This window comes from Bos mutus, chromosome 21 (genome assembly GCF_027580195.1).
Source record: "Bos mutus isolate GX-2022 chromosome 21, NWIPB_WYAK_1.1, whole genome shotgun sequence".
In the NCBI taxonomy this organism is placed as follows: Eukaryota; Metazoa; Chordata; class Mammalia; order Artiodactyla; family Bovidae; genus Bos; species Bos mutus.
In genome coordinates, this window is record NC_091637.1 from 21,832,244 (window position 1) to 21,859,607 (window position 27,364).

The window sequence follows — 27,364 nt, forward strand, 5'->3', positions numbered from 1 at the left end:
AATCACTTCCATTCAGTAGCGTGCTCGCTCTTGCAAACACGCATCGGCTGATCCAGCTAGCAGCCTTCCAAGTTAAACTGGGGCTTCCCAGGTGCCTCAGCAGTAAAGAATCCACCTGCAGTGCAAGAGCTGCAGGAGACATGGGTTCAATCCTTGGGTCAGGAAGATCCCCTGGAGGAGGGCATGGCACCCCACTCCAGTATTTTTGCCTGGAGAATCCTATGGACAGGAGCCTGGCGGACACTACTGAAGCGACTGAGCATGCACACACAAAAGTCAAATCATCCACTCAACCTTTGCTGTCAAACAGGATGGTGCATAGAGGATCTGGGGTCAGAGCCTAGGACAGCCTCATGGGGATTTATGCAGGACAGGGAAAGCTGGGGAATTGTGAAACAGAGGTGGTGGAGTGAGAGGGCAGGGGCAGGAACAGGGGACATCTCAGCAGACATAGGCTCCCCACTACCATCCTCGGACTATGTAAGCCCTCAGCCTCTGAAAACTCACCTCTGGAGAAAAGGGGGTCCCAGGAGTGACTGAGATCAAACTGCATGAGGCTGGTAGACTGAGGACCCAAACAGAAATTTTCTTGAATGAAGGGATGATAGAGAAGGTGGTATTGCTTTTACTCCTGAGCTGTGAACTGAGATTCACACCTCCTCCACGTATTTGGGAAAAGTTGGTTCTCTGCCGGGCACAGACTCTGCTATGTGAATAATCTGCTCGAACAGCTCTGGAAAAATCTTTCCCAGTAGAATGAGCCTCTGAGATTAGCTTTTCCTGCAATAGCCAGGAACACAAGCATAACACTCTCTGCTGCCTTCTGCTCAGAAGGACAGCCCTGCAGCAGAAAACTGCCTCTTGGGTTAAGAAAAGCCTTGGGGGACTTCCCTGGTGGTCCAGTGGTTAAAACTTCACCTTCCAATGCAAGGGGTGTGGGTTCGATCCCTGGTCGAACTAAGATCCCACATGCCTCATGGCCAAAAAACCAAGATATAAAACAGAAGCAATGTTGTAATGAACTCAATAAAGACTTGAAAAATGGTCCACATCAAAAAAAATTGTAAAAAAAAAAAAAATAAATAAAGCTTCAGTATTGACTTCATGAAGGCAGAAGATAACCAGCTGGATGGCAGGTGATCTCTGAGCACACCAAGCATGGGGCTGCCCTGAAGCAGGAGCTGGAATTGATGGCAACTCCCCTAAACCCTCATTCGGTTGCAAAGGCTTAAATGCCTCAATGCACACTGTCTTCCTTGCTTGGGCACAGGAAGTCATCCTGGAGAATATCCACCTACCCTTGGGAAGAGCCAGAATTTCCAAAGTATCTTAAGACACAGAGGGCTTCTCAAAGATTTTTGTTGGCTTAAAAACAGACACAGACATTTTACTGAACTATGTATTTCTACATAAACAACTCTGTTACAACAAAATCAGGTAAAATCCACAAAAGTATATAAGTCTTTGAAGGAAAATACCTTTTCCCTTTAAGTATAAAAAGATGTCAAATAACATTGTACTGAAACACATGAAGCAAAAGCTGTTAGAAACACAAGAGAAACAGAAATATAACAGTAGTGGGAGACTAACACACTCTCCTTAGTCTTTAATGAATCAGGTCAGCAAAAATTAAAAGTCTGTAACATTATAGTTAATAAGGTCAGATCAATACATATAGATTGAACTTTGTTCCCTTCTGAGAATATACCTTCCTTTCCAGTTTCCTGGGAATATTTATTAAAATAAACAATTTATTAGGTCCCAAGAAAACATCAATAAACTCCTGAATGCAGAAATTGTACAGGCCACACCCTCTTTGACAACAAGGCAGTAAAAGTAGAAATATATAACAAGTGTTAAAAATAACAACAAAGAGTATCAAACTATCTGGAAATTTAAAAGTATAATTTCAAATAACTTTTAAGTAAAATATAAAGTCAAATCTGAAATTACAAATTATTAGAACTTAGAACACCATACCTAAAAATGTAAGGATTACAGATAAAGAAATATTCAGAAGAAAAGTCATATAGCCTTATGAATGCTAGTAACTATATCTACTATTAAACAGGAAAAAGTTAAAATGGCATTCAACTTGAGAAGGTGAAAAAAATCATAAGATACAGGAAGAAATTAATAAAAACAAAAAGTAACCAAAACATCATAAAATGGTAAAACAGTAAATTAAGACTGTTTAGGCTTAAGCCCTAAAATAAAAAGCACAAGCGCAGAACATTATGAACGAGAAAAGAAAATACAATAGTGCCAGCCCAGCGAATTTGAAAGTCTGAACAGAATCGTTATTTAGGAAGTTTAAGTTGCCAAAAACTTACAGAATAGGAAGAAACTTTAAAGAGACTAATGCGTGTGGAACACTGAATAAATTGTCAAAGAATTATTTCCTAAAAAGGCACTAGACTTGGACAGATTTATATACGTTATAAAGACCTCAAGGAGCAAAAAATTCTCAGTATTATTTAAACTGTTCCAGGGCATAGAAAAAAGAGATAAAGCTTCCCAAGTCCTTTTTTAAAGAAGTTAACACAAAACCAACATCAATACCTGACAAAGAAAGCAGGAAAAAAAAATTATACAAGTATCCACTTTAACATTTGAAAAATTCCAAACTAATAAAAGGAAACCAAATCCAGAGCATTTTCCTTATTTTAAAGCTCCTATTTTTATTATACAAGTCATAGCAGAGCCATGTAGAAAAATCAGAAAAGATAGATAAGAACATAAAATAAAACTCTACCATAAACCAACCCATCATAAATAACCACTGTTAACACTGAAAGGAGATGTACATCAAAGAATAATGACAACATTAGATTTTTCTAGAAATGCAGAGACAGTCTGACATTAGCAAATCTATTAAAATGATTCATATTAAGTCATGATAAAGAAAAACCATTTGATCATCTTGAAAGACGTGGGAAACAAAAGGCATTTAATAAAATGCCAACATCCATTATGGATTAAACTTTCAGCAAATTTAGAAAGAGAAGGGCCTAACATTATATAAATTTAAATGTTAAGAATATCTCATACTAAGAGTCAAATCTGTACTTCTGAAGAAACACTGGAGGTATTACCAAGTAAAAAATATATATAAAGAAGAATGTACAATATCGGCACAATTTATATAGATGTTATTTACCATTATTCTAAAAGTGCTGGTCAATGTGATAAGGTAGTGAAATAAGATTATTTAAAAATATGGAGGTAAAGTTACCATCACTACTCAGAACTATTATCTACGTGAAAAAGGCAAGAGAATTAACAGTAACAACAGCAAAACAATTAAAAGGAAATTCGGTAACTGGCTAGCTACAAAATAAATAACCAATTATCACATTAGATAAACAAACAACCATAGAACTCTCTATGAAGAGTTAAGAAAAATGAGGTAGATTGATATCTACAGACAGGAAAATGTCCAAGATCTATTGCCAAGGGAAAAATGCAAGTAGCAGAAGGGTCTATCATATGGTCCAAATGATAAAATATATTTCAGGAAAAAAAGATTTGAGGACCAGGGATCCCTGTTGTGGAGAAGGCAATGGCACCCCACTGCAGGACTCTTGCCTGGAAAATCCCATGGACGGAGGAGCCTGGTGGGCTGCAGTCCATGGGGTTGCAAGGAGTCGGACACGACTGAGCGACTTCACTTTCACGCATTGGAGAAGGAAATGGCAACCCACTCCAGTGTTCTTACCTGGAGAATCCCAGGGACGGGGGAGTCTGGTGGGCTACCGTCTATGGGGTCGCACAGAGTCAGACATGACTGAAGCGACTTAGCAGCAGCAGCAGTAGATCCCTGTTGACTGTTTTATCTTGGGGCAGAGGGATTTTTAATTATGGGGGGCTTTCAATTTCCATATTATGTTTTTTCATAATCTTTACATTTACATAGCTTTTATGTAATATTTTAAATTTAAAAAATCAGTGGATTTAATTGATTTAATCAGTGGTGTACCTTTATGTGAACAATAAGAGGTTGGAAAATATAATGGACAAAGAGCTCATTTACCATAGAACCACAACGACAAAAAAATGATCTATACCAGAAAGAATACACAGAGGAACACAATACTTTATAAATTTACTGAAATGAAAGGTTAAATATTATGAAGTTGTTAATTCTAGTTATGTGTTGTGCTAAGTCGCTCAGTCGTGTCTGACTCTTTGCAACTCCATAGACTACAGCCCACCAGGGCTTTCCATGGGGATTCTCCAGGCAAGAATACTGGAGTGAGTTGCCATGCCCTCCCCTGGGGATCTTCCCAATCCAGGGATTGAACCCAGGTCCCCCACAATGCGGGCAGATTCTTTACCATCTGAGCCACCAGGGAAGCCCAATTCTCTCTATAGTAACCTATAAATTTTACACAATTTAATTTTCAGTTCTTCTATAAACATTACAAAATGAACCTGATGTTCTTTTGGAAATATCAACATACAAAAGTACTAGGACATTTTTGAAGACATTTATTTAAACGGGGACATTCAAATGTGAGATGATCAAACTATGCGGTACCAGTGCCAAAAATGTACACCGTGGACCACACAGAAAGTTCAGAAGGATGTTTATGACATATAAGGATTGCGTACACAGTGAAAAGTGGGGTCTTGTATCAGTAGAGAAAGGAAAGGTTTCCCCGTAAGTGAAGTTGGGGTAACTTGGAAAATAAATTCCAAATGCATCACAGATTTAATTGCTTAAAAAAATGATAAAAGTACACAAATAAAAGACTGGTGAAAATTCATAAACTTGAAATCAGAAATGCAAAGATGTTTAAAAGCAGGCCAGCAAAGGCAGCAGCAATGAAGGAAAAGATAAAGTTGACTAAAAATAAAATTTTTTTTGTCCAAGTCATATATGGAACTTAAAAAAAAATATTTTTAGGGGAAAAACAACTTCTTAGAAATCAACGAGTCAGCTAATCAGGGGGCAGTGAGGGCGGCTGGGGAAACAACTTCTTAGAAATCAATAAGACAGCTAAACACCTTGTGAGAAAATTGGCCAGAGAAGATGAATAGGTAAACAAGAAAAGAATATAATCTAATAAATATTTCAGCTAGGGTGCGTCACACTTTCAATTAAAAAAATGCATATCAAAACTAGCCCTGTGGTCCCCACAGTAACACCAGTGCAAAAGAGGGAGTCAGACGTTCTCACACACTGCTGGCAGGAGTATAATTTGGTATCATCTTTCTGGAAGGCAATATGAGGAGAGATGTTTACCAGCTGAGCCACCAGGGAAGTCCCATATTAAAAGTCCCCAACATGCGCATATTGTATTCTTAGTCAGGATACATTATGTGTGCTTCAGTAACCGTGACATGCCAGTAGTGTTAAGACTTAACATTTATTCTTTATCCACACTGCAGGCTCATGCAGGTGGGGCCGTGTCATAGTGGGAGAAGGGCAGCTATCCACACAGTCACTCAGGGACCCAGGCTGACAGAGGCTCCAGCCCTGGGACGTCACCAAGGCAACAGGAGTCTGCAGACCTGCCCAGGGGCATCTCAGAGTCTCAGCCTGGACGTGTCACGTGTCACTGCTGCTCGTACTTCATTGGCCATAATTAGGAACAAGACCTGAATGACTCTAGGGGCTGGGAAGTGGTGTCTCCTGTGTGCCCAGGAGTGGGGGAGAAGACAGGGCATGCTTGCACCACCCTTCATACTTTTAGCCAGCAAGTCCAATTTTAGAAAGTTATCCTAAGTAAATATTCTGAGAAGTTCATGAAGATGTTAGAAGAAAGGATTTCATCAAATCCTTGAGCTGCTGCTAAGTCGCTTCAGTCGTGTCCAACTCTGTGCGACCCCACAGACGGCAGCCTGTTAGGCTCCCCCTTCCCTGGGATTCTCCAGGCAGCAACACTGGAGTGGGTTGCCATTTCCTTCTCCAATGCATGAAAGTGAAAAGTGAAAAGTGAAAGTGAAGTCGCTCAGTCATGTCTGACTCTTAGTGACCCTATGGACTGCAGCCCACCAGGCTCCTCTGTCCATGGGATTTTCCAGGCAAGAGCACTGGAGTGGGGTGCCATTGCCTTCTCCCATCCTTGAGCATAACCATATAAAATTGGGACCAACCTAAGTACCAAAAGTACAACCTACACTGATGTTAAACATGATGCTGTTACACATTTACTGACATAGAAATATACTCACAATATAGTGTTAAAAGGAAAAAAGCAAATTAAAACAGTATAATATGTATAACATAGTTGCATCTCATGAAAAAAGTAATAAAACTTATATAGATGCATACAAAAATGTCTGAAAAGATATATGCCAAAGTGTTAACAGTGGTTATAATCAGATGGTATAACAACAGGTGATTTTTTTATTTTCACTCATTGTAATTTCTTCTTAAAAAAAAAAGGGATATATTATTTATGTACCAAAAAGGCATGAAAAAAACCCCAGTATTCTTGGGAAAGTCCACTTAACTACCTCACATTCATCATTAAATTCTTATATGTGATGCAAGAAATGCCTAAATTGTCTGTCACACCATAAGACACTGCTATAACAGTTTATTTAAAGTCAGGACTTTAAAAGTGGAACACAGGGCAAGAACAGTAACGCACTGCCCATGGCTGGGTATCATCAGACCTGTCAAGCATCCCACAGTCTGGACTCTACCGTGGTTTCTCTGGGCTCCTGCCAGGCGCATCAGGGATCTGTGTGGCCTGGGGATGGGGTGGGGGGCCCCTCTTTACAAGGCTATGCATTCGTCAAAGAGAGTAGGGCACTGTACAATTCCGCTCAAAACAAAAGACCCACAAGCTCCTCTTCTCAAAGATGGATATCAGAACATATAACATCACCACCAGGATTACTGAAGACTCCTCTTAGCTACACATATATTCTATAATTGAGAACCCTTCCTTGTTTCTCCCTCATCTCCCTGCTGCTCCCTCTCCCAACACATTCACCCCCCAGACACACTCCAAAGTTCACTAGACCATTTCACTCAGCTGCCAGATTCTTACCATAATCACCTTCTTCCTGGCTGGTGTTTAAAAAGGAACCGGGAAACCCATATTCTTGAGATAAATGTATGCAAAAGAGACGTAACACAACACACGTTTCTATACAGGATCCCCCTCTCCATGCCGTCTGTCACACTCACCATCCCCAGAATATATATTTCTTTTGGGGAAAACCATGCAATCAGAAATCAGGGTCCTTTTCACCATGCACACCATTTAAAGATCTATACGGACGTTGATTTGCAGGCTTCTAGCTTACATTGTCAGTGCTTCAACACCCAGTGATGTTTCAAGTAAATAAAAGAATCATCACAGCTTTTAGAAGGACAAATGACCAAAACAGCCACTTTCAGTGGTGAGGAGAGAACAGTGGCTGGCTCTGTCTTAAAGGGCACCCTCTGACTTAGAGGGCAGCCTCCATCGAGTGCCTCTGCTAAGTCCCATCTCGGCTGCCTGCCTGCCTGCCTTCTAAAGGTGCACCTGGCCACACCAGATGTCCCACAACAAGGTCCCTGGCACAGTCTGTGGTTGGCTCTGGCTTTCACCTAGAGTGGCCCCTGATTTCTATGGAAAAGCAGTGTTTCCTACAGAAAAGGAGTCTTTTCACAATGGGCAATAGTGATGCCTCTGGGCAGCACATTAACTATATCCCCCCCTTTGCTTGATGTTTTATGTCAGACACAGTGGTCAGGCATCAGCCAACCACCCTCTAGGCTGTGCCCGTGGGCTGCCAAGCCTAGAGATGTCCACAAGGAGCCTGCAGGATGGAGACCAACAGCTCAGACAGTGGACAGTCCTCCTGGGGGCTGGTCAGGTCCCATTCAACCTGTTCTAACCACTGGCCCACCTGCTTTCCACCTGGTGCTGGCTCCAGTCTGGGAAGGGGGTGGGCAGTGATGGGCACCTCCCCCAACCGCTCCCCTCCCCGCACCAGCATTCTGGTTACTGCTCTGCCTTCTTGGGGCCTCCTGCTTGTTTTGAACACACAGCTCTGTCTCCATGAAAACCACTGATGAAAGACTCAAAGCATTTGCATCTCATCACTCCGGCCTCTCAGAGCACCCACATCATTTTAAACAATGATCTCTTAAAAAGATTCCTGCAAAGCCAGAATCATTCAAAAAGGAACTCACTGCTGTAATGAACACAAATGTAATTCTGATTTGCTCATCTGTAAGTCGTCACTTGCTGTGGACACGTGTAGGAAGACATAGGACCAGGGTCTCCAGGAGACCTGGATGCCACCCAAGCTGTTGCTCATTCACTAGCTGGTTGACCCTGGGGGAATAGCTTGTCTGCTTCCTCTGCAAAACAGGGAAAGATCTGTGCCCAACCATGATCCAGAGTAACAGCCTGCCAGGGAGTGTGGAAGAGGGAGCACCCAAGTTCCGGGTCTCGGGTAGACACTCTCTTTTCAGGCCTGACCATGCTGTCCTGGCCTCTTACTCAGGTGGTTTTCTGTTCCCTGGGCACTAGGAATATTTCACCTCGCCTCCCCACTCTCCACTGAACCACACATCCAGTGGGGCTTTATTTACTTGAAACGAAAATTATTTTTAAGGATCATTATGGCTGAAGGCTTCCAAATTTTACTTTGCTTGTTTTAGTCCCGGATTTTACAGATGCAGAAAGAAAAAAAGAAAGCGCATCAGGATTTAGGCAGCCAGTCTTGGAAATGTCAAATCAGGAGACACCACTCGGAATAAAGATGCAGCCCTGGCTCTAAACCCTCCGGCAGCACAACGTGGCGGAGGTGCCTGTGGGGGTGGGGGTGGCGTTTATGCCCTGCCTGCGTTTGGCTTAAGATAGAGACAACTGAAGCGTGTGAGTGCTGAGAGGGGAGCTGGACTTCCTGATAAACAAGCTCACGGGGGAACTGAGACAAATTCAGTGGGTCATTATCATGACATCCAGAGGCTGTCGGATAGGGCCAGACTCTCGACAGACTGCCGAGGTTGTCCTGGGCGTGTTTTTTTCTTTTAAAGAAAGTAAATGAAGAACTGTTAAGATTTTTAGAGAAAAGCAGAAGGAACTGAAGTCCATAGTTTCTGTCCCTGCTGAGCCCAAGTCAGCTTCCCCATGAGGGGTGCCCCTCCTGGGCTGCATGGTGTAGGGCCAGCTGGGCCTGCCCCATGGGGGCTCGCAGCTCCTCACCTAGACCTGCCAGCGCTCACCCAGCTCTTCAGCTGTCGGCAAACAGGGGTCAGGGGTCTCAACCACACAGGGATAAAAGCAGCCCACCGTGCTCATGGCCCTGCTGCTCCAGAACGTGCCGGTGGCTCTGACAACTCTGTCCTCTAACGAATACATCCCCTGTGTGTATTCAGGACAGTCAAGACAGCTCCTTCTGGATGAATAAACCGCCTCACAGACAGGGGTGGTGGGCGTCAGATGACCCAAGCTGAGGTTTCGGAATCCTGGTGTCCGCTGCTCCTGGACAGCAAACTCGCCCCACCTTCTGACAGGTGGACTTGCCTGACCTGAGAAGAACACCCTTTAGCCCAATGCTGGGCCACGGGGCTGACCCAGGGCCAGTCTGGCTCCCCAGGTCACCATTGCCCCGAGAGCTGTCTGGAGCGCCAGGGAGGGGGCGGGGCCAGCAGCCCCACCGCCCATCGGGAGGGCTGCCTCCGGCCCAGTGGACCTCACCAAAGCCGCCCACCCTGCTTGTAGGTCTCCCTGGCATGCCCCAGTGCTCCAGACCACCAGCCTCCCGTCTTTCCCCATCCCAAACCAGACCTCCTCGCTCTGGGAGATATCTCAGCGACACGAAGGAGAACAGTAGGACGTGGACAGTCACATCCGTGTGTCCCCTGCCCACCTCCTCCGACTATTTTATTGCTTATCTACATTCAGCAGGGATAAATTCTAACATGTGAGAAAACCTTTTTAGAGGGACATGTTCTCGCAGTGGTTCTCAAAGCAGGTACGGGGGGACCAAAGCCTCTCCCTCCGTCAAAGGCATTTAGAAATGCCTACAGCCAGGGAAATTCAGACAATTGTGTCATGCACAGGGCAAATGAGATGCCCACTTACTTGCTCCACTAAGAAACTCAGTGAGAGAGGAGAGGCTTACGGCTCTGGTCCCTCCCTTCCCAGGAACCGAGGGACGCAGGAAGCAGACCTCGGCAGAACTCCTCTAAGGCCGAGGCTTGGTCACTTCGAACCCACTCTCGCTCATAGGCCTGTGTGATCCTTTGTGATTTCTTTTTCAATTATCTAAACCCAACAGAGGATCCTACCCTAAATCCCAAGCCCTGGGCAGCCCCTCTACCAGGGACAGTCGGCAGTCCTAGAATCCCCAGACCTCACACTTGGAGAGGAAGAGTAGTTGGAGTGTCAGAGGTGCCCCCCACCCCTATCCCAGGACAGAGAACCAGGATGGGCTCCCGGGGCTGGGGGAGGCTCAGACTATTTCCTGCTGCTTCCACCACCACCTTCCCCACCCCCAGGGCCACCTGAGCCAATCCACGAGTCTGCTCACAAAGTCACATTCATGCCTGATAAAGAATGACCCAGTGCACCAGGACGGGGGACTTTCCAACAGGGGCTTTGGCAGGAGGTGGGGGGGGTGGGCGGGCATTGATTAAAACACTAAATTCTCTGTATACATTTAATTGAACAAATATTTATTAAGCACCTACTTTGTGCTAGGCACCCTCACTGTGTGCTGTCCCCACAGCGCAGTAACCTGTTCAGAAATTAAAACCAAGAAAAGGAACGTTGTCGCAACCTTATAAACTGGAGGGCCGGTAGAAGTGGGCTGAGTGGATGTAGGTGATTCCCCAGCCAGGAAACACCCCCAGGAGACACTTGTCTCCTCTCAGGACAAGTATCTACTAAGTCATTGTTTGAAAGCATCTCTATATATGCTGAGAGGGAAGTTACTATGGCCACACCCCATGCACTGGAGCTGGTGGACATTCAAATACTCTGAGCTCTACTCAAAAAACAAAACAAAAAAAGAGGTGGAAAGGCTATTCCTATTTGGATTAGAAAATACTATTTTTTTTTCCAGTTCATATGGTTGCAACAGCCCTTGAGAAAGATATGAACATCCTTGCCCTGACTGCGTAAACGTTTAAGGTAGGCCTAGTTCTGGATTCCTGAGTCAGAATCGTCCAGTCATCCACGACCTCGCGAGGCCAGAGAAGAAGCGAGGGGGGATTTCTATTCCAGAGAGGAGAGGGTGGACGGCACCCCTGGTTTGGAAACATGACAGACCGCGCCTGCATTGACAGAAGCCACGCGAACGGGAGGAGGTCCTAGCACTACTGCGGGTCACACACACCCTGGGGACTCAGGCGGGACCTAGTTGTCGGCACCCAGCTTGGAGAGGCCCCGGCGGAAGTCGTGGAGGTCGTCAATCTTGCCGTCCAGCACCTCCAAGAAGCTCTTCAGCTCCACCTTCAGGTGGCGCTGTCGGTACTTGCTCTCCTCGATGTCCGTCTTCAGGGACCGCACTTTGTCCTCCAGGTTCTGATTGTCTCTCTCTGCCGCCTGCAGCAAAAGGAGAGAGGGTGGACTGCTGATACAGTGGAGGGGAGTCCGCCTGCCAATGCAGGGGACGCGGGTTTGATCCCAGGTCTGGGAAGATCCCACAGGCCTCAGAGCAACTGAGCCCATGCACCACAACTATTGAGCCTTTGCTCTAGAGCCCGGGAGCCGCAACTAGTGAAGCCCTCATGCTCCGCAACAAGAGAAGCCACTGCAGTGAGGAGCCCATGCTCCTACAACAAAGTGTAGCCCCTGCTCATGACAACTAGAGAAAGCCCCAGCGCAGCCAAAAACAAACAAACAAACAAACAAACAAAATATATATATATTATTATTATTATTTTTTTTTTTTTAAAGAGAGACAGAAAGAAGGGTCTGGGAACAAAGCAGGAGCCCACTGAGACCTGTGATAGTCGGTCAGTCAGTCCCCGCGGTGGGCCTGCCTCTCTGCGGGTGTCAAGTGCCCCCCCCACCCCCGGAAATCAGGTGTGTGCCCCTTCTTCCTGCTGTTTGCCAGCAGAGATCTCATCTTAAAATGATGCCCACAGAGAATGCAGAACTCAGAGTTCTGCCCAAAGCAGCCTGGTGCCAAGCGATGCTTTCATAAAGTGCCTGGCAGAGGAAATCTGACATCCCAGCCCATGGGGTTTTCAGCCCCAGGCCCAGGATTGTCGGCAGGGCCCCCTCTGGGTTCCATTCTGGGGGAGAAACAGCATGAATGGGAGAGTGACTTGTCTCCCCTGAGAAGGCAAGGCCTCCTTGGCCCCAGGCCAGCCGCTGGCCCTCCGTGAGGAAGCACTGGCCGTGCCAGACGAAGGGACGGTGGGTCTGCGCACCGTCTGTCCTGTGGTGTTGCCATGGAGACAGTCAAGCTCCCAATGGCGGGACTGCTGTGAGTCTTTACGTGATCATTCTTCATAGCAAACAAGAGCTTCCATCTTGTGGGGATAAAATGAGGCCTTCTAAAAATGTGTTACAGGAACCAGTTACTAACACTGAGGCTGTGTACCTGAACAAAGTGCTCTGGAAGTGAGGAGACCCTCGGAGGTGAGGGAGGACCTGAAAACACTCCTTCTGTGGATCAGAAATCTGAGGCCAGAAAGGGGTGTGCCCGCTCAAGGTCATATCCAAGGTCACTGGCTGGGGCAGTGGAACAGTCCCTGGTCTGAGGCTCTCCCTTAGCTCTCCCTCAGTCCCCTGCTCCTTCCTGGCCCTCCTGTGGGTCTGCAGGGACTTCTGCCGGCAGGAAGCAGCCACCTGCGCTACAGTTACGCACACGACACCTTTGTGTAAGTGGAAAAACAAAAAGGCAGACTCGGCTGAGTCTTCCCCTGGGGGCAGAGCAGGCATCCAGCAAGTAGTTACACTGGCTGTTTAGGAATCCGAAGTCATTCTTCTTCACCAAGTGAGGCGAGAATGGCAGAGGCCTTGGAGAAATGGGTAACATGACCTATGCCTTCGCACCTGAGTCAAAGTGCATGTGCTCCCCGCTCTTACCTCTAACTTCTCAGAGACGTATTCACACTCTGACATGAGCTGAGGTATGATTTCACTTTGTTTTCGGAGGTCTATCAACTCCTACAGGGGACAGAAATTTGAAGAAGAATATGAGAGCAAGTCAGATAAAATGTATTCTTGAAAATCCCCAACTTTGTGTGTACAGTCATGGAAGCAGCTTTTGGAACCTGTGTTGTTTGTGTAAATAATGGTGATGATGTTATACCTAACACACATCAGGTAATTCTAAAGGCTGAGTATGTCCCGTGAATTAAAGCATGAAGCCTGGATACCACCGTGAAAAGAGAAGTATGATTCCTGTTTTTGTAGGGAAACTGAGGCTGAGAGAGGACTGGTAACTTGCCCACAGTCTCCAGCCTCTGTGGACAGTGAGTCCTCTCCATACGAACCTTCGAGCTGCAAACTTACAAAGATGAGAACGTGCATTCGCATGTCCAGTTGCATAAATCAGTTCACGTGCCTGGTGTACATTGTCACATGCAAGCATCCTCTACAAGTGGGGGAGCTTTTGTGTCCTTTTACTACACAGGACTATACAGAGGACAGCAGTATAGTATCTTTATTTTAAGTCCAGGAGGTCCAGAAGCAAGTGTCAAAGCAGTGGTGAGGTAGTTGATACTTCTGTACTTTTCAAGGTACTAAACTGCAAGATTAAAAATGTTTTATTTTTGGGGTTTGCTTTTTATGTATTATTTGTGTGAAAAGTATGATAAACCTATTACGGCACAGTACTACATAGCTGATTGTGTTAGTTGGGTACCTAGGCTAACTTTGTTGGACTTAGGAACAAACTGGACTTGTGAACACACTCTCGGAATGGGACTCGTTTGTACAGAGGGGAGTCACTGTACTTAGCTGTCCTGTCCCCCCAAGAGAGAAATGACTGTGTGACTGCTGCATTAATTTGACAGCAGAACTCAACTTCTGATGAGGGACCATCTATGAAAGTTTCCAAGAGCGTTTGAAAATGTCCAACTCCTCTTGGATCTGAGACTGACTAAATATAATAAACACAAGGAGGCTGCACAGGGTAATGGTCAGGCCTTTGCTCTGGGCTCTTTGTGCCTTGGTGTGGCTCCTGGCTCTGTCTCTGTGCTGCTGTCTGGGCAGCTGCCAGGGCCAATCACACGTCCCACGGCCACCTGCCGTGTCCCTGGGTGGAGCTCACCCGCCAAGGCCCAGGGGATGTGAGCAGCATGGCTCAGAGCTCTACCACTCACCGTCTCCTTTTCTCGGAGTTCTGATTCTAGCTCCTCAATCCTTCTCTTCAACTGGGTATTCTTCTCCTTCTCTCTGTTGATCTCGCTGCACTGCTCTTCCAGCTCGTCAATCTTTAATAATAAATATCACATGTTAAAGCAGGGGTGCCAGTTTACTTTGGGCTTCTCTGGTGGCTCAGATGGTAAAGAATCCGCCTGCAATGCAGGAGACCAGGGTTTGATCCCTGGGTTGGGAAGATCCCCCGGAGAAGGGGATGGCTACCAACTCCAGTATTCTTCCCTGGAGAATTCCATGGACGGAGAAGCCTGGATGGCTGCAGTCCATGGGGTTTACTTTAATCATTAAACAAGAGATTGCCACAGGTCTTTTAAAATAAACCCTAAATTAACCCACTTACAAATGTTTCCTTGTGGCTACAAATGAACTCTATGGGGCTGCCCCAGGCTGTTTGCTCATACTGGCACAGGGCGCCTCACTTAATACCAGAGAAGCCATGGAAGTCACACAACCTGGCTTCAGGATGCTCCAGGATTCTGGTTTTCTCTTGCGGCCACAGGACAGTAGTTCTAGGTTTGCTTTTAAGGACCTGTCACAAGTAGGAGCCAGATGTCCCATGAATCTGTCTGCTTCTCCCCAGAATGACGTTCACATTATTTTAATCATGCCCTGAATGATTCTGTTGCATCTCCAGAGCTGAGGCCAGCAGGGTAGAGAATCCAGCAGCTCTGTGGGACTCAATGACATTTCCAACACTTTTAAATCAAGATGACCTTTCCCCACTGATGCATGCAGAAGGGGCCTGGCCTGTGGGCCTCTTCCTGGAGAGACGACAGTTGCTAGCTGACCTGGCACATCCTCACAGTGCATCTTTCTCTCCTTCCCCAGCTTGACCCCCCAGAAGGGATGCATAGGCCTGACAACCATGGCACTGCTGTCTGATGCTGGACAATTTCCAGGGGCCAGAGTGTGGGTACAGAGTGGCCAGCAGGAGTGGAACCAAGTAACACAAGAGTGCCAGGTCAGTGGGGCCCCCACTAAGTGGACAGTGGCAGTCCTCGGGGTGAAGGGCAGTGGGTAGTCACCTTGAGGACAGTTCTCAGAGATGACTGCAGCAACCCTCAGGATCTGCACCCCCAGCCTTGGGGGCTGTTGGAGGTCCCCCAACATCCACATCCCACCCTGGAAGTCAGGTTCCCAGGGCTCCCCACGCAGCAAGCAAGTTACACAGCAGGCGCTTCCTCCATATCCCCCCGCACGGCCCTTTGGTTCTTACACTCAGACGTGAAGCGAGAAAACTCAGCTCTTGGCTTGGAAAAAGAGGGCGATCGATCCCTCTGGCAGGCAGATGAGCCCAACCCAGGAGGGAAGGTGCAGAGTCAGCACTTGGCCTGCGCCCCTCACCATCAGCACTTTGTGAAAAAAGGACACGAGGCAGTTTCACGTGCCATCTGCACAAAGTGAGACGTGGAAGGCGAGCGGTCTCCAGGGGATCCGCTCAGAACAGGGTGGGGGGTTACAAACGTGGATGAGGGGAGCCAGTCCCTATCTCAGTGTGATGTGGACCCTCAAATCTGCAAAGCAGACCACAGTCAGCAACTGTGGGGTCAAAGTGCTGACCAGCAAAACAGCATGGCAACCCCAGGACCTCAACTGGGGGCCCCCAAACCTCCAAATCAGTTCAGCCCAATATCAGAGTGTGAGGGACTGATTACAGAGAAGGGCACAGGTGAATCCTGGAAAAAGGTCGAGATGCTCGGATGTTGAGGTAGGAGGGTGGAGGGCACATGAGGGCATTGGCCCCCCACCCCACCCACCACGTCACACTTCCTGTCCTCGCTTCCTAACTCACGTTTTCGAAAATAGTGGTCTGCACAGAAGCAGGGTTTCTGAGCAATCATGCCTCACCGTTTCCCCAGTCTGTTTTCTTCCCTCACCCTCTGGAAGGTCACTGAACCAACAGAAAATACCAAAAGGAGGCTGCCCATGAAAGGCCCACCCGCAGTGCACATGGGAGGGTGCTCTTTGAGAGACAAAGCTGCTGTCTCCCATTGATTCCTCTTCCCCTTGGCAACACAAACTATGAGACTTGGTTCAATAGAAGGATTAAGTCACTTCTGTGCGTGGCTACACTCCCTTTACTAAGGCAGGCGGGAGGTGGTGGCAGGGCGGGGAAGGAGTGGAGGGAAGGTCCCGGCTGCCTTGTCCCATTCTGGCCCCCCACTCCCCGTGGGTTAGGGTCTCAGCTGAGCCCACCTTGTTCCGGAGCCGGTCGTTCTCATCTCGGCACAGGGAGAACTGGCGCTTCCACTGCTCCACGCTGGCTGCCGACTCCTGCAGCGCTGAGGTCAGCCGGGCGTTGCTCTCTCTCAGGGTCTGCAGCTCAATCTCCCACTTCTTCACATTGGCGGCACTGTGGGGTGGGGGCCAGGCGGTGACCGGGTGATGGGTGCCTTCCACTCCACTGCCCCAGGGCGGGGGGACCCAGACACCCCCTCAGCCCAGCCCTCAAGGCCACATCCTCTCCTACCGTGGCCTGGCCACAAGGACCACGGGTCCCGCAGGCCTGGTGCCTCTCTTTAGTGGGAACATATTTGCCCCACTAAAGGGGCACTAATTTGCCCTGCTGGGTGATTTTTCTCAAGGCATCACTTTAGAAAGGACAGAATTCTCAGGGAAGGAAAAGATGAAACTAAGAATGAACTGAGCCATAAAAAAGAACGAAATAATGCCATTGGCAGCAATATGGATGCGACTAGAGATTCTAATGCTAGGTGAAGTAAGTCAGAAAAAGAAAGACAAATATCTATGACATCACTTATATATGGAATCTAAACTATGACACAAATGAACCTATCTCCAAAACAGAAACAGACTCAGAGATGTAGACAGCAGACTTGTGATTGCCAGGGGGGAGGGGGCTGGGGGAGAGATGGACTGAGAGCTTGGGGTTAGTGAGATGCAAACTACTACATACAGAATGGATAGATGACAAGGTCCTCCTATATAGCACAGGGAACTCTGGAGAGAAGGGAACCCTTGAACTATATGCAACATCCTGGGATAAACCATAATAGACAAGAATATAAAAAAGAACTATATACATATACGTATAACTGAGTCACTTTGTTGTATGGCAGAAATTAACACAACAGTGTAAATCAACTCTAATTCAATTAAAAAAAAACTATGAATGAAGCCACACTGTGGTGGAGACCCCCCTGCCTGCTCCCTACTGACTCCTGGCCACAGGAGGGGTCCCTCTTGCCCCATGTCTAGCTCCTTCCTGAAATGAGCCTCAGGGATAAAGGTTCTGAAGTGCTGGGGTGGAGCCCAGGCCCCCTGAGACTCTCATGAAAGCTGTGGATCTTTTCAACAAGCTCCTGATGCCCCACTCTCTGGAGCCCAATGACTCTAGGTTTAAACAGCTAGCCTGATCCAGATTTGACAGCTGAGGACTAGAGGACAGAGGAGACAGGGCTGGGAATCCCCTGAGGGAAGAACTGGGGTTCCAACCACAGTGTGTGTGAGGGAGTCCTGGCCGACCCCATGTCACCTCAGGTCTGAGGGATGCCTCCATGTTATCACCAAACAACATGATAATCTCTGATCCTCTGTGATGAGGGAAGTTTTCAAAAACAAACTGCAGTTAGGTTCCCCTCAAGCTGCTCTGCCCATTCCACACTTCCCTTTGTTTCCTTGCTCTGGAGCCCAGTGTTCACTGCAGCACTATTTACAATAGCCAGGACATGGAAGTGACCTGAATGTCCACCAACGGAGGAATGGATAAATACACCGTGATACATACATACAACGGATACTACTCAGCCATAAAAAGGAGCAAAATAGTGCCATTTTCAGGGATGTGGAGGGACCCAGAGTCTGTCACACAGAGTGAAATAAGTCAGAAAGAGAAAAACAAATACCTGATAATATCACTTACTCATGGAATCTAGAAAGATGGTAGAGGTGAACTTATTTGCAGAGCAGAAACAAAGTCACACGTGCAGAGAACAAACATATGGACACCAAATGAGGAAGCTGGGGGAGGGATGGATTGGGAGATTGGGATTGACATATACCCACTACTATGTATAACATAGATAACTAATGAGAACCTTCTGTATAGCTACTGTGACCCAAATGGGGAGGAAATCTAAAAAGGAAGGGTAGAACTGATTCACTTTGCTGTACAGTAGAAATCACCACAACATTGTAAAGCAGTTATGTGCTTAGTCGCTCAGTTGCGTCTTACTCTTTGTGACCCTATGGATTGTAACCCACCAGGCTCCTCTGTCCATGGGGGTTCTCCAGGCAAAGAACACTGGAGTGGGTTGCCATGGCCTCCTCCAGGGGATCTTCTCAACCCAGGGATCGAATATGCCAATAAAAATTAATTTTTAAAAAACCCAACGCATCAGACTTAGCTACTGAGAAAAAAAAAAGTTTCTGACTTCTAATCTATACTGCCTGGCTGAGGAAAGTTCTGTATCTAAAGTCTTCTTTAAAACAATTTTTTAAAGTAAATACAAATGTATTTTAATAATCTGCATTATCTTTCATCCACCTCAAGGTCCTAGACTGGAAAATATGTACTTTTGGTTTCAAACACCACAGACTGAAAACACAGCAAATACCATCATGTGATTAATTCCAGAGTTGACGAGTGAGAATCTGACCTGATTTAGGGAAATGACTTCACACTCATTCCTGTAATTCACTTGTCAATTAAACTGGAATTAAAAAAAAAAAAACAAAACATTTATTTTTAGGGGTGAAACATTTTCAACCAGGCAGTCCACTGTGACTTAAACAACCAAAAACAGTCCTCACGATTGCCTGATGATTAAGAGAGACTGGTCACAGTTTTGTCCTCTGAAGCACCTGATAAAACCCACAGTACGAAACAGGTGCTGGATCTGTGGATCTCACGTTCCTTCTGGAATTCCCAGGTCAGATCATGGGAACTGAGTTCCAAGCACCGGTCAGGCCGCTGGGGGGCAGAAGCGGGTGCTAACCCGTGGGCTCCAGCTGTGGAGCACGACTGCTGCCCCGGGAGGATTCCTGAAGGCTCCCGCCTTGAGTATAGGCAGGCAGTGTGGAGAATCTACCAGCCGTGTGACCTTGGGCAAGGACTGGCTGTACCACTTGGGCCTCGGTTTCCTTATCTGTGTAAAACGGAGGGATTAATATGACAGAGCTCTTACACAGGGCAGCTCTGAAGAACGCAGCCACAGGGAGGCTGGGGGGAGCTGGCAGAGTTCCCTGCCAGGTGAACAGAATGACCCCAAAGTCAGCGACCCTGAGGGTGCTCATAGGGCCAGCCCACACGATGAGGTCCAGCCTGGCTTTGGGAAAGATGCCACATTCTCGAGATACGAAAACACAAGCATGGTTACTGTAGTCATTAAAAATTAAAATCTTGCTGATATCATTATGGGGACTGCGTTAACTTTATACATCAATTTAAGGGAAATTGATACTTTTTTAAAATATTAAGGCTTCCTACTCCTTTCCAATAGACTTTTTCTATTTGTTAAATTATTCATGTATGGTCCTCAAAATTATTTGAGTTTTCTTCACAAAGATCCTGTACATTTTATAAGTTTATTCCTATGTATTTTATGGTTCATATTATATTTAATAATTCATACTATACAGGAAGGGCTTCCCAGGTGGCTCTAGTGGTAAAGAATGCCTCTGCCAATGCAGAAGATGTAAGAGACTTGGGTTTGATCCCTGGGTCAGGGAAGGCCCCCTGGAGGAGGAAATGGCAACCCACCTCAATATCCTTGCCAGGAGAATCCTACAGACAGAGGAGCCTGGCAGACTACAGTCCATGAAGTCACATTGTTGGACATGATTGAAGAGACTTAGCATACAGGCATTATAAAGGAAATCTCTTCCTCAAATATATAGTCTATGTGATGTTTGCATATAGAAAAGCTACTGATTTTTGTGAGACTTTATATTATTATATAATATAATATATTATATTAAACTATATTAAAGATAGTTTCTTAAGATTTTTATATGTTTCTCTTGGATGTTCTAGACAGTCTGTCATATACAAATAAATGATAAATTTGGCTTCTCAAAAAACAAAACAAAGTGAAACATGATCACCCTGGCAGTCCAGTGGTTAGAACTCCACATTTCCATTGCAGAGGGCCCAGGTTCAATCCCTGCTTGGGGAACTAAGATCCCACATGCTATTTAGTACAGCTGAAGAAAAAAAAGGTCACATCTCTCTTTCACACACACACACACACACACACACAGGCTGATATGGACAGGCAACAGCCACGGAGGCAGCTGGTCTTCCTCTGGCCAGGAGACAAGACTGGCTGTTCTGAGCAGGACCCGGTCTCCTCCCCCAAATTCCTGAAGCCCTGCCCAGTGGGAGAGGCTGCAGGGGAGTGCTGGCCCTGGGCGACAGCACCTGGATTTGCACATGCTCACCTCTGGGTCAGAGCGATCTTCAGCTTGTCATTCTCAGACTTGAGGTGTGTGTCGGCAGGACCCGCACAAGAGGCCTTCTCATCATCTGTCCCATTGACACTGGATGCCTGAGTAGAACAGGGGGTTACCTTCGCAGCTTATCACTTGATCTGACAGCGGCAGGAGCTGTGTGTTTAAGAGTGTGGGAGACCCAATGCCTCCAACCAGAACACGCAACACGAAGACTAATAACAAGACTGGCCCTGGAGAGTCCACACGGAGTGCAGAAAGTCTGTGCCTTTTATTCACAAGACAGCATCTGGGGCCGTTAGGCAGAAACTTTTAAAATCAGACTTTACGGATAAACCTACAAGTCAGGATACCTGGTCTCCTTAAATAAGACAGGACAGAAGCCACAGATTAAAAAGGCAGCAGTGGTGGGGATGGTTATAATAAGAAACAGTGACTGAGTTTGGAGAAGGAATAGCAACCCACTCCAATATTCTGCAATGGGAAATCCCATGGACAGAGAAGCCTGGCAGGCTATGGTCCCTGGGGTCACAAAGGAGTCAGACACGACTTAGCAACCAAATGACAAGAAGAAGCTGAGATAACCTTTTTTATCCTAAGGCTACAGAAAGATTATTTAAAAAAAAAAAAAACCCACCAGGAATCAGATATGGGTGTCTGCTGTCTCCATTACTATTAGCATCATTATGAATATTCTGTAATGCTTTCTGTAATAAGACATACCACATGGAGGTTAATCTCATCTGGTCTCGGATAAGGTCTTAGAAAGACCTTACTTAGTCTCCAAGAAGCATAAAGGCAAAGGGAGGAAGCATAAAGGCAAAGGGAGGAACCATGAAGGGAATGAATTTCTGGCTAAATTTCTACATCACAAAAAAATGCCACGAACTATATTAGAATGTAAACAATAATGTGGGGGAAATATTTGAAGTGGATATGAAAACCAAAATGCCAATACTTATATTTAAAAGAAACTCTTAGACTTCTCAGCTCTTAGAGCGACACTCTGAAATATTTGTGGATGAAATGATTCTGGGATTGGCTTTAAAAAAAAGGTGGAGGGATAGGGTGGGTATAGATGAAATGTGAAGTGAAGTGAAAGTCGCTCAGTCATGTCCAACTCTTTGCCATCCCATGGACTATATAGTCCATGGAATTCTCCAGGCCAGAATACTGGAGTGGGTAGCCTTTCCCTTCTCCAGGGGATCTTCCCAACGCAGGGATCAAACCCATGTCTCCCGCATTGCAGGTGGATTCTTTACCAGCTGAGCCACGATGATTGGTCATAAATTCCTAATTGTTAAAACTGAACTGATGGGCCCATGGGGTTCAGTTACACAATTTTGCCTAGTATTGTATATGTTCAAAACTAGCCATGCTAAAAAATAAAGTTCTTGGAAATGAACATAAAAAAGGGAAAGGATATGCAATTGACATTTACAGTAGAAGACACACATAGACTCAATAAACAAAAAAATTTAATCTTATTAGTAAAGCAATGCAAAATGAAAAAAACAATAAAATACATTTTTCTTTTGTCAAATAAACAAAGCTCTGTGGGTAAGTGTGTGGGAGGAAAAATTTCTCTCATTCACTCCTGGTGGGAGTCAGAATTGTACATTTCTGCAGGGATGTTTGCAGTATGCGTCAAAAGCTCATAAAACCTCCTACCCTTAGTCCAATACTTCCATTTCAAGAATTTATCCTGCAGTATATGTATAACTGAATCACTTAGTTGTAGACCTGAAACTAACACAACATTGTTGTCAACTATACTCTGATGCTGAAGCTGAAACTCCAATACTTTGGCCACCTGATACAAAGAACCAACTCATTGGAAAAGACCCTAATGCTGGGAAAGATTGAAGGCAGGAGAAGGGGACAACAGAGGATGAGATGGTTGGATGGTATTACCGATGTGATGGACATGAGTTTGAATAGGCTCCGGGAGTTGGTGATAGACGGGAAGTCTGGCGTGCTGCAGTGCCTGGGGTCGCAAAGAGTCAGACACAACTGAGCAACTGAACTGAACTGAACTGATACTCCAATATAAAATCAAAAGTTAAAAAAAAAATAATCCTGCGGAAACCATCAAATGCACAAAAAGTACACAAGAACAGCTTATCACGGTGTTATTTCTATTAATGAAAAATTAGAAATAACATCAGTTCAGTTCCATTGCTCAGTTGTGTCTGACTCTTTGTGACCCCATGATCCACAGCATGCCAGGCCTCCCTGTCCATCACCAACTCCCAGAGTTCACCCAAACTCATGTCCATTGTGTCAGTGATACCATCTAACCATCTCATCCTCTGTAGTCCCCTTCTCCTCCTGCCCTCAATCTTTCCCAGCATCAGGGTCTTTTCAGATGAGTCAGCTCTTTGTATCAGGTGGCCAAAGTATTGGAGTTTCAGCTTCAACATCAGTCCTTGCAATGAACATCCAGGACTGATCTCCTTTAGGATGGACTGGTTGGATCTCCTTTCAGTCCAAAGGACTCTCAAGAATCTTCTCCAACACCACAGTTCAAAACCATCAATTCTTCTGTGCTCAGCTTTCTTTATAGTCCAACTCTCACATCCATACATGACTACTGGAAAAACCATAGCCTTGACTAGACAGACCTTTGTTGGCAAAGTAATGTCTCTGCTTTTTAATATGCTGTCTAGGTTGGTCATAACTTTCCTTCCAAGGAGTAAGTGTTTTTTAATTTCATGGCTGCAATCACCATCTGCAGTGATTTTGGAGCCCAGAAAAATAAAGTCAGCCACTGTTTCCACTGTTTCCCCATCTATTTGCCATGAAGTGATGGGACCGGATACCATGATCTTAGTTTTATGAATGTTGAGCTTCAAGCCAACTTTTTCACTGTCCTCTTTCCCTTTCATCAAGATGCGCTTTAGACTTCACTGTCCCAAATTATAGGAGTTTAGTGGAATAAGTTGTGATATAAACAAACACTGGAATTCTATTTATACATTAAAATAGTTTTGAAAAGTGATATTTGAAAACACGAGGAAATGATTATAACAAACATAAGTTTAAAAAAAAGATGAAAAAGAATAATACAAAAATGTACTGGAAAACTATATTGGTAAGAAATAGTTTAAAACATTAAGAAAATGTCTTCGGTAAGAATATAGGTAATTTTTATTCCTTCGTTTATAGTATGGCATATTTTAAATTTCTGCAATAAATATGCATTGCTTTTACATTCAGAAAAAACACATTAAAAATTTTTGTAGTTAGGTTGTTTAAAATCTTCAAGTATTTAGAAAACTTGGCCAAAGTACTCATTCTCTAAGAAATTCAAAAAACCAAGCAACTGTGTGATTTTTAATAAAAAGAAAAATGGACAATGATCTCCATAGTTGGGAAAACATCAGCAAGGGTAAATAAAAACTAAAGCTTAGAAAAGCCATTTATATGTAATTAATATATATCTATATAATAACATTTTCTCTGTACACTTGACTTTTTTCGGTTTAAAATACTTTAGGGGAGAAAATAAACATTAAAGCAAAAACACTATATAAAGAAATTCAGATATTAAAGATATCACTATAACATGACATTTAGAAAAAGATGGTATATCAGAAACTTTGTATCATAAGTTATCGCTTATATGTAGAATCTAAAGTAATAGTGCAAATGAACCTATTTACAAAACAGAAGTTGAGTCATAGAGGTGGAAAACACACTTGTGGTTACCAAGGGGAAAGGGGGCATGGGGGGGATAAATTAGGGGACTGAAACTGACATATACACACTAGTACATATAGAATAAATAGCTAGTAAGAACCTAATGCAGGAGACCCCAGTTGGTTTCTGAGTCGGTAAGATCCCTTGGAGAAGGGATAGGCGATAGGCTACCCACTCAAGTATTCTTGGGCTTCCCTTGTGGCTCAGCTAGTAAAGAATCCACCTGCAATGCGGGATACCTGGGTTCAATCCTTAGGTTGGAAAGATCCCCTGGAGAAGGGAAAGGCTACTCGCTCCAGTATTCTGGCCTGGAGAATTCCATGGACTGTATAGTCCATGGGGTCGCAAAGATTCAGACATGATTGAGCAACTTTCACAAGAACCTACTGAATAGCACAGTGAATTCTGTTCAGTTCTATGTAAAGAATCTAACTCTGTGTGTGTGTGTGTGTGTACGTATACACAACTAAATCATTTTTCGCTATACAGCAGAAAGTAACACAACATTGTAAATCAATTATACTCCAATAAAAATCAATTAAAAGATAGATTTTCCTCTATGTAATAAAATAAAATTTAGCATTCTAAAAAAAAAAAAAAAAAAGAAACTCCTTAGACTATGGACCACTTCAAGTGCCCAATTTTAGAGTTCCTCAGATATTACTCAGTACAGACATTAGTATGCTAAATCAACAGTATCATTTAGATGATATTACAGATTGTTTATAAAGATTCAGGAAAGTTCCTGTCCACTTGGAGTCTAACACACATTCATTTCCATAAGTCCAAAGGGACATCTTTTATATGATCCAGGTTTGGCTATGGGAGATGATCAAGCCTAGGGTGTTGACCTTGGCCACTCAGGATGCCCATGCCTCCTGGTTCTCTTCCAGGAGGTAGGTTCTCATCTTTGCCCCAGAATCCATCCATGGCCATCCCGGCATGGCCATTCTCCATCCCACAGCCTCCTCGCCAGTCTTCCCGCCCTCGGCTGCTCCCTGACTTCCTCACCACCCACACGCAACCATCATGTCAATTCCTGATCAGTGGCCATAAAACACCTCCAGTGTCTTCTCACTATCCAATAATACAAAATTAGGTAAGAAGGGATCCACTAATGCGGAATTATGGGTCCTTCACGGTCTCTCCAAGTGCATCCCTGGTCCTCCCATCGCACTCGTCTCCCCCAGGCCAGTAGACTCGTAGCTTTCACATACATCATGTTTATTCCTAACCCCAGATGCTTGCTCCTCATGTCTCTGTTGCCCTGTCTCTCTACATATAACTCTGTCACAAGGCAAGGCTTCTGCCTACTACTGCATACCCCACTCTAGACATCAGGAAGGCAGGTATTTTATTTCAGGTCCCTTTTAGTCAGTGACCACACTTTCAAGCAGACAGATGACTCAGTTCCTGGCAAAGCCACATTTTCGTTGACTAAACTAGAGCTGTTGAAATACCACCTCCCACCTGACTTTGTTATAATAGGGAAACAGACGGGGAGCCTCTGGCATCGACCAAGTTTTCTCTGTCATGGGCATAGGTACCTGCATTGGCCCATGAGCATGCTTTATGGAGACCTCCCCTCCCAACACAGAAAGAAAACACGTCCCCCTGGCATTGGTATTTAAACAGTGACCAGAGAGAATTCCAGATGAGGGACATGCATTAACTCTCATCTCATCAAATGTTTTCCATCCAAAATATATCACCACATCTTGAAAAATTCAAGTCTCATAAAAACATGTCACATCTTTCTCATTGTGAAAAGGCTAATAGTTGAAAAAGCCTTCAAAATGCCCTACTGTGAAAATTTGTTCTTTCCTGTCAAAAGTGACAGGAACAAAGTCCCAATCACTGATCACACTCATTTATTTTACGGGCAAATTACTTACTTGGGAATGATTGCTCGAAGTTTCAATTTTCTCCTGGGATTTGTCTCTGGCTAGTCTGGCAGCTTCTTTCACTTCCTGGAATTTCTCTGCAAACTGAACATGAAGAAGAATTATTAGAGGTTTCCTTAACCTTATATATGGATGATATTCAGAACCCACCTTTATTATTTTGCATTCATTTGAAGTCAATAAATTCTGTATAAATCCAGGAAAGAGATTTTATTTGAGATTTAAGAGAAGTGAATATAAGAAATGCTTTTTCCTGAACAACAACAACAAAAAAGAAACAAAAAAGCTCAGGTCAGATCTAAATTAATTTCTAAGATACTGAAGCAAGATTTGATGGCAAAATATTAAAAACACACACCTCTAGTTAAGAGTACCTAATACAAATGCAACAAAAGGAATTTAGCTATAGCACAGAAGGAATCCCCTCAAAACTTCATAATCTCTGATGAAAGATCCAAGAACTCTTACAAGTCAATGGTGTGAATAACAAAAACATCCAAAAAGTTCAGGGGAAGGAACATTCTAGATTTTAAAAGCCTAATATGCAAAATGTAACATGTTAGCCTAGGACTAAGTTCTCTTTAAAAGAAATTTTATTTATTTGGCTGTACCAGGTCTTAGCAGCAGCATGTGGGATCTAGTTCCCTCACCAGTGATTAAACGCAGGCCCCCTTCATCGGTAGCTCAGAGCCTTTAGCCACTGGGCCACGAGGGAAGTCTGAGTCCTCTTTTAAACAGACCAATTATAAGATTTCTGGGCAACAACAAGGGATATGTATGGACTGGATAAGATGACACCAAGGAGTTACTGTTTTATTAGTCCTGTTAGAAGTGCTGCTGATGTTGTGGTTATTGGAAAATGTCATTATTTAGAGATAAATACTGAAGGATTTGGGCTTCCCGGGTGGCACAGTGGTAAAGAATCCCCCTGTCAATGTGGGAGATGTGGGTTCAATCTCTGGGTTGGGAAGATCCCCTGGAGAAGGGAACGGCAATCCACTCCAGTATTCTTGCCCAGAAATCCCATGGACAGAGGAGCCTGGTGGG

General features: G+C 44.9%; 1 protein-coding gene across 4 annotated transcripts in view; it reads right to left on the minus strand.

Annotated features, from left to right (window-relative positions):
• Positions 1-1,578: 1,578 nt before the first annotated feature.
• The window catches only part of HOMER2 (homer scaffold protein 2), a 136,791-nt gene continuing 111,005 nt past the window's right edge, over positions 1,579-27,364 (minus strand). For 3 of the 4 annotated variants that reach the window (XM_070358368.1, XM_070358369.1, XM_070358371.1), the window contains exons 4-9: positions 26,309-26,401; positions 20,703-20,809; positions 16,497-16,653; positions 14,243-14,353; positions 13,002-13,082; positions 1,579-11,507 (exon numbers count right to left, since the gene is read on the minus strand). In XM_070358368.1, coding sequence (XP_070214469.1) covers positions 11,319-11,507; positions 13,002-13,082; positions 14,243-14,353; positions 16,497-16,653; positions 20,703-20,809; positions 26,309-26,401 — 738 coding nt within the window. In that variant the 3' untranslated portion in view covers positions 1,579-11,318. The remainder of the gene's footprint in view (positions 11,508-13,001; positions 13,083-14,242; positions 14,354-16,496; positions 16,654-20,702; positions 20,810-26,308; positions 26,402-27,364) is intronic. The other variant, XM_070358370.1, reaches the window with a different exon arrangement.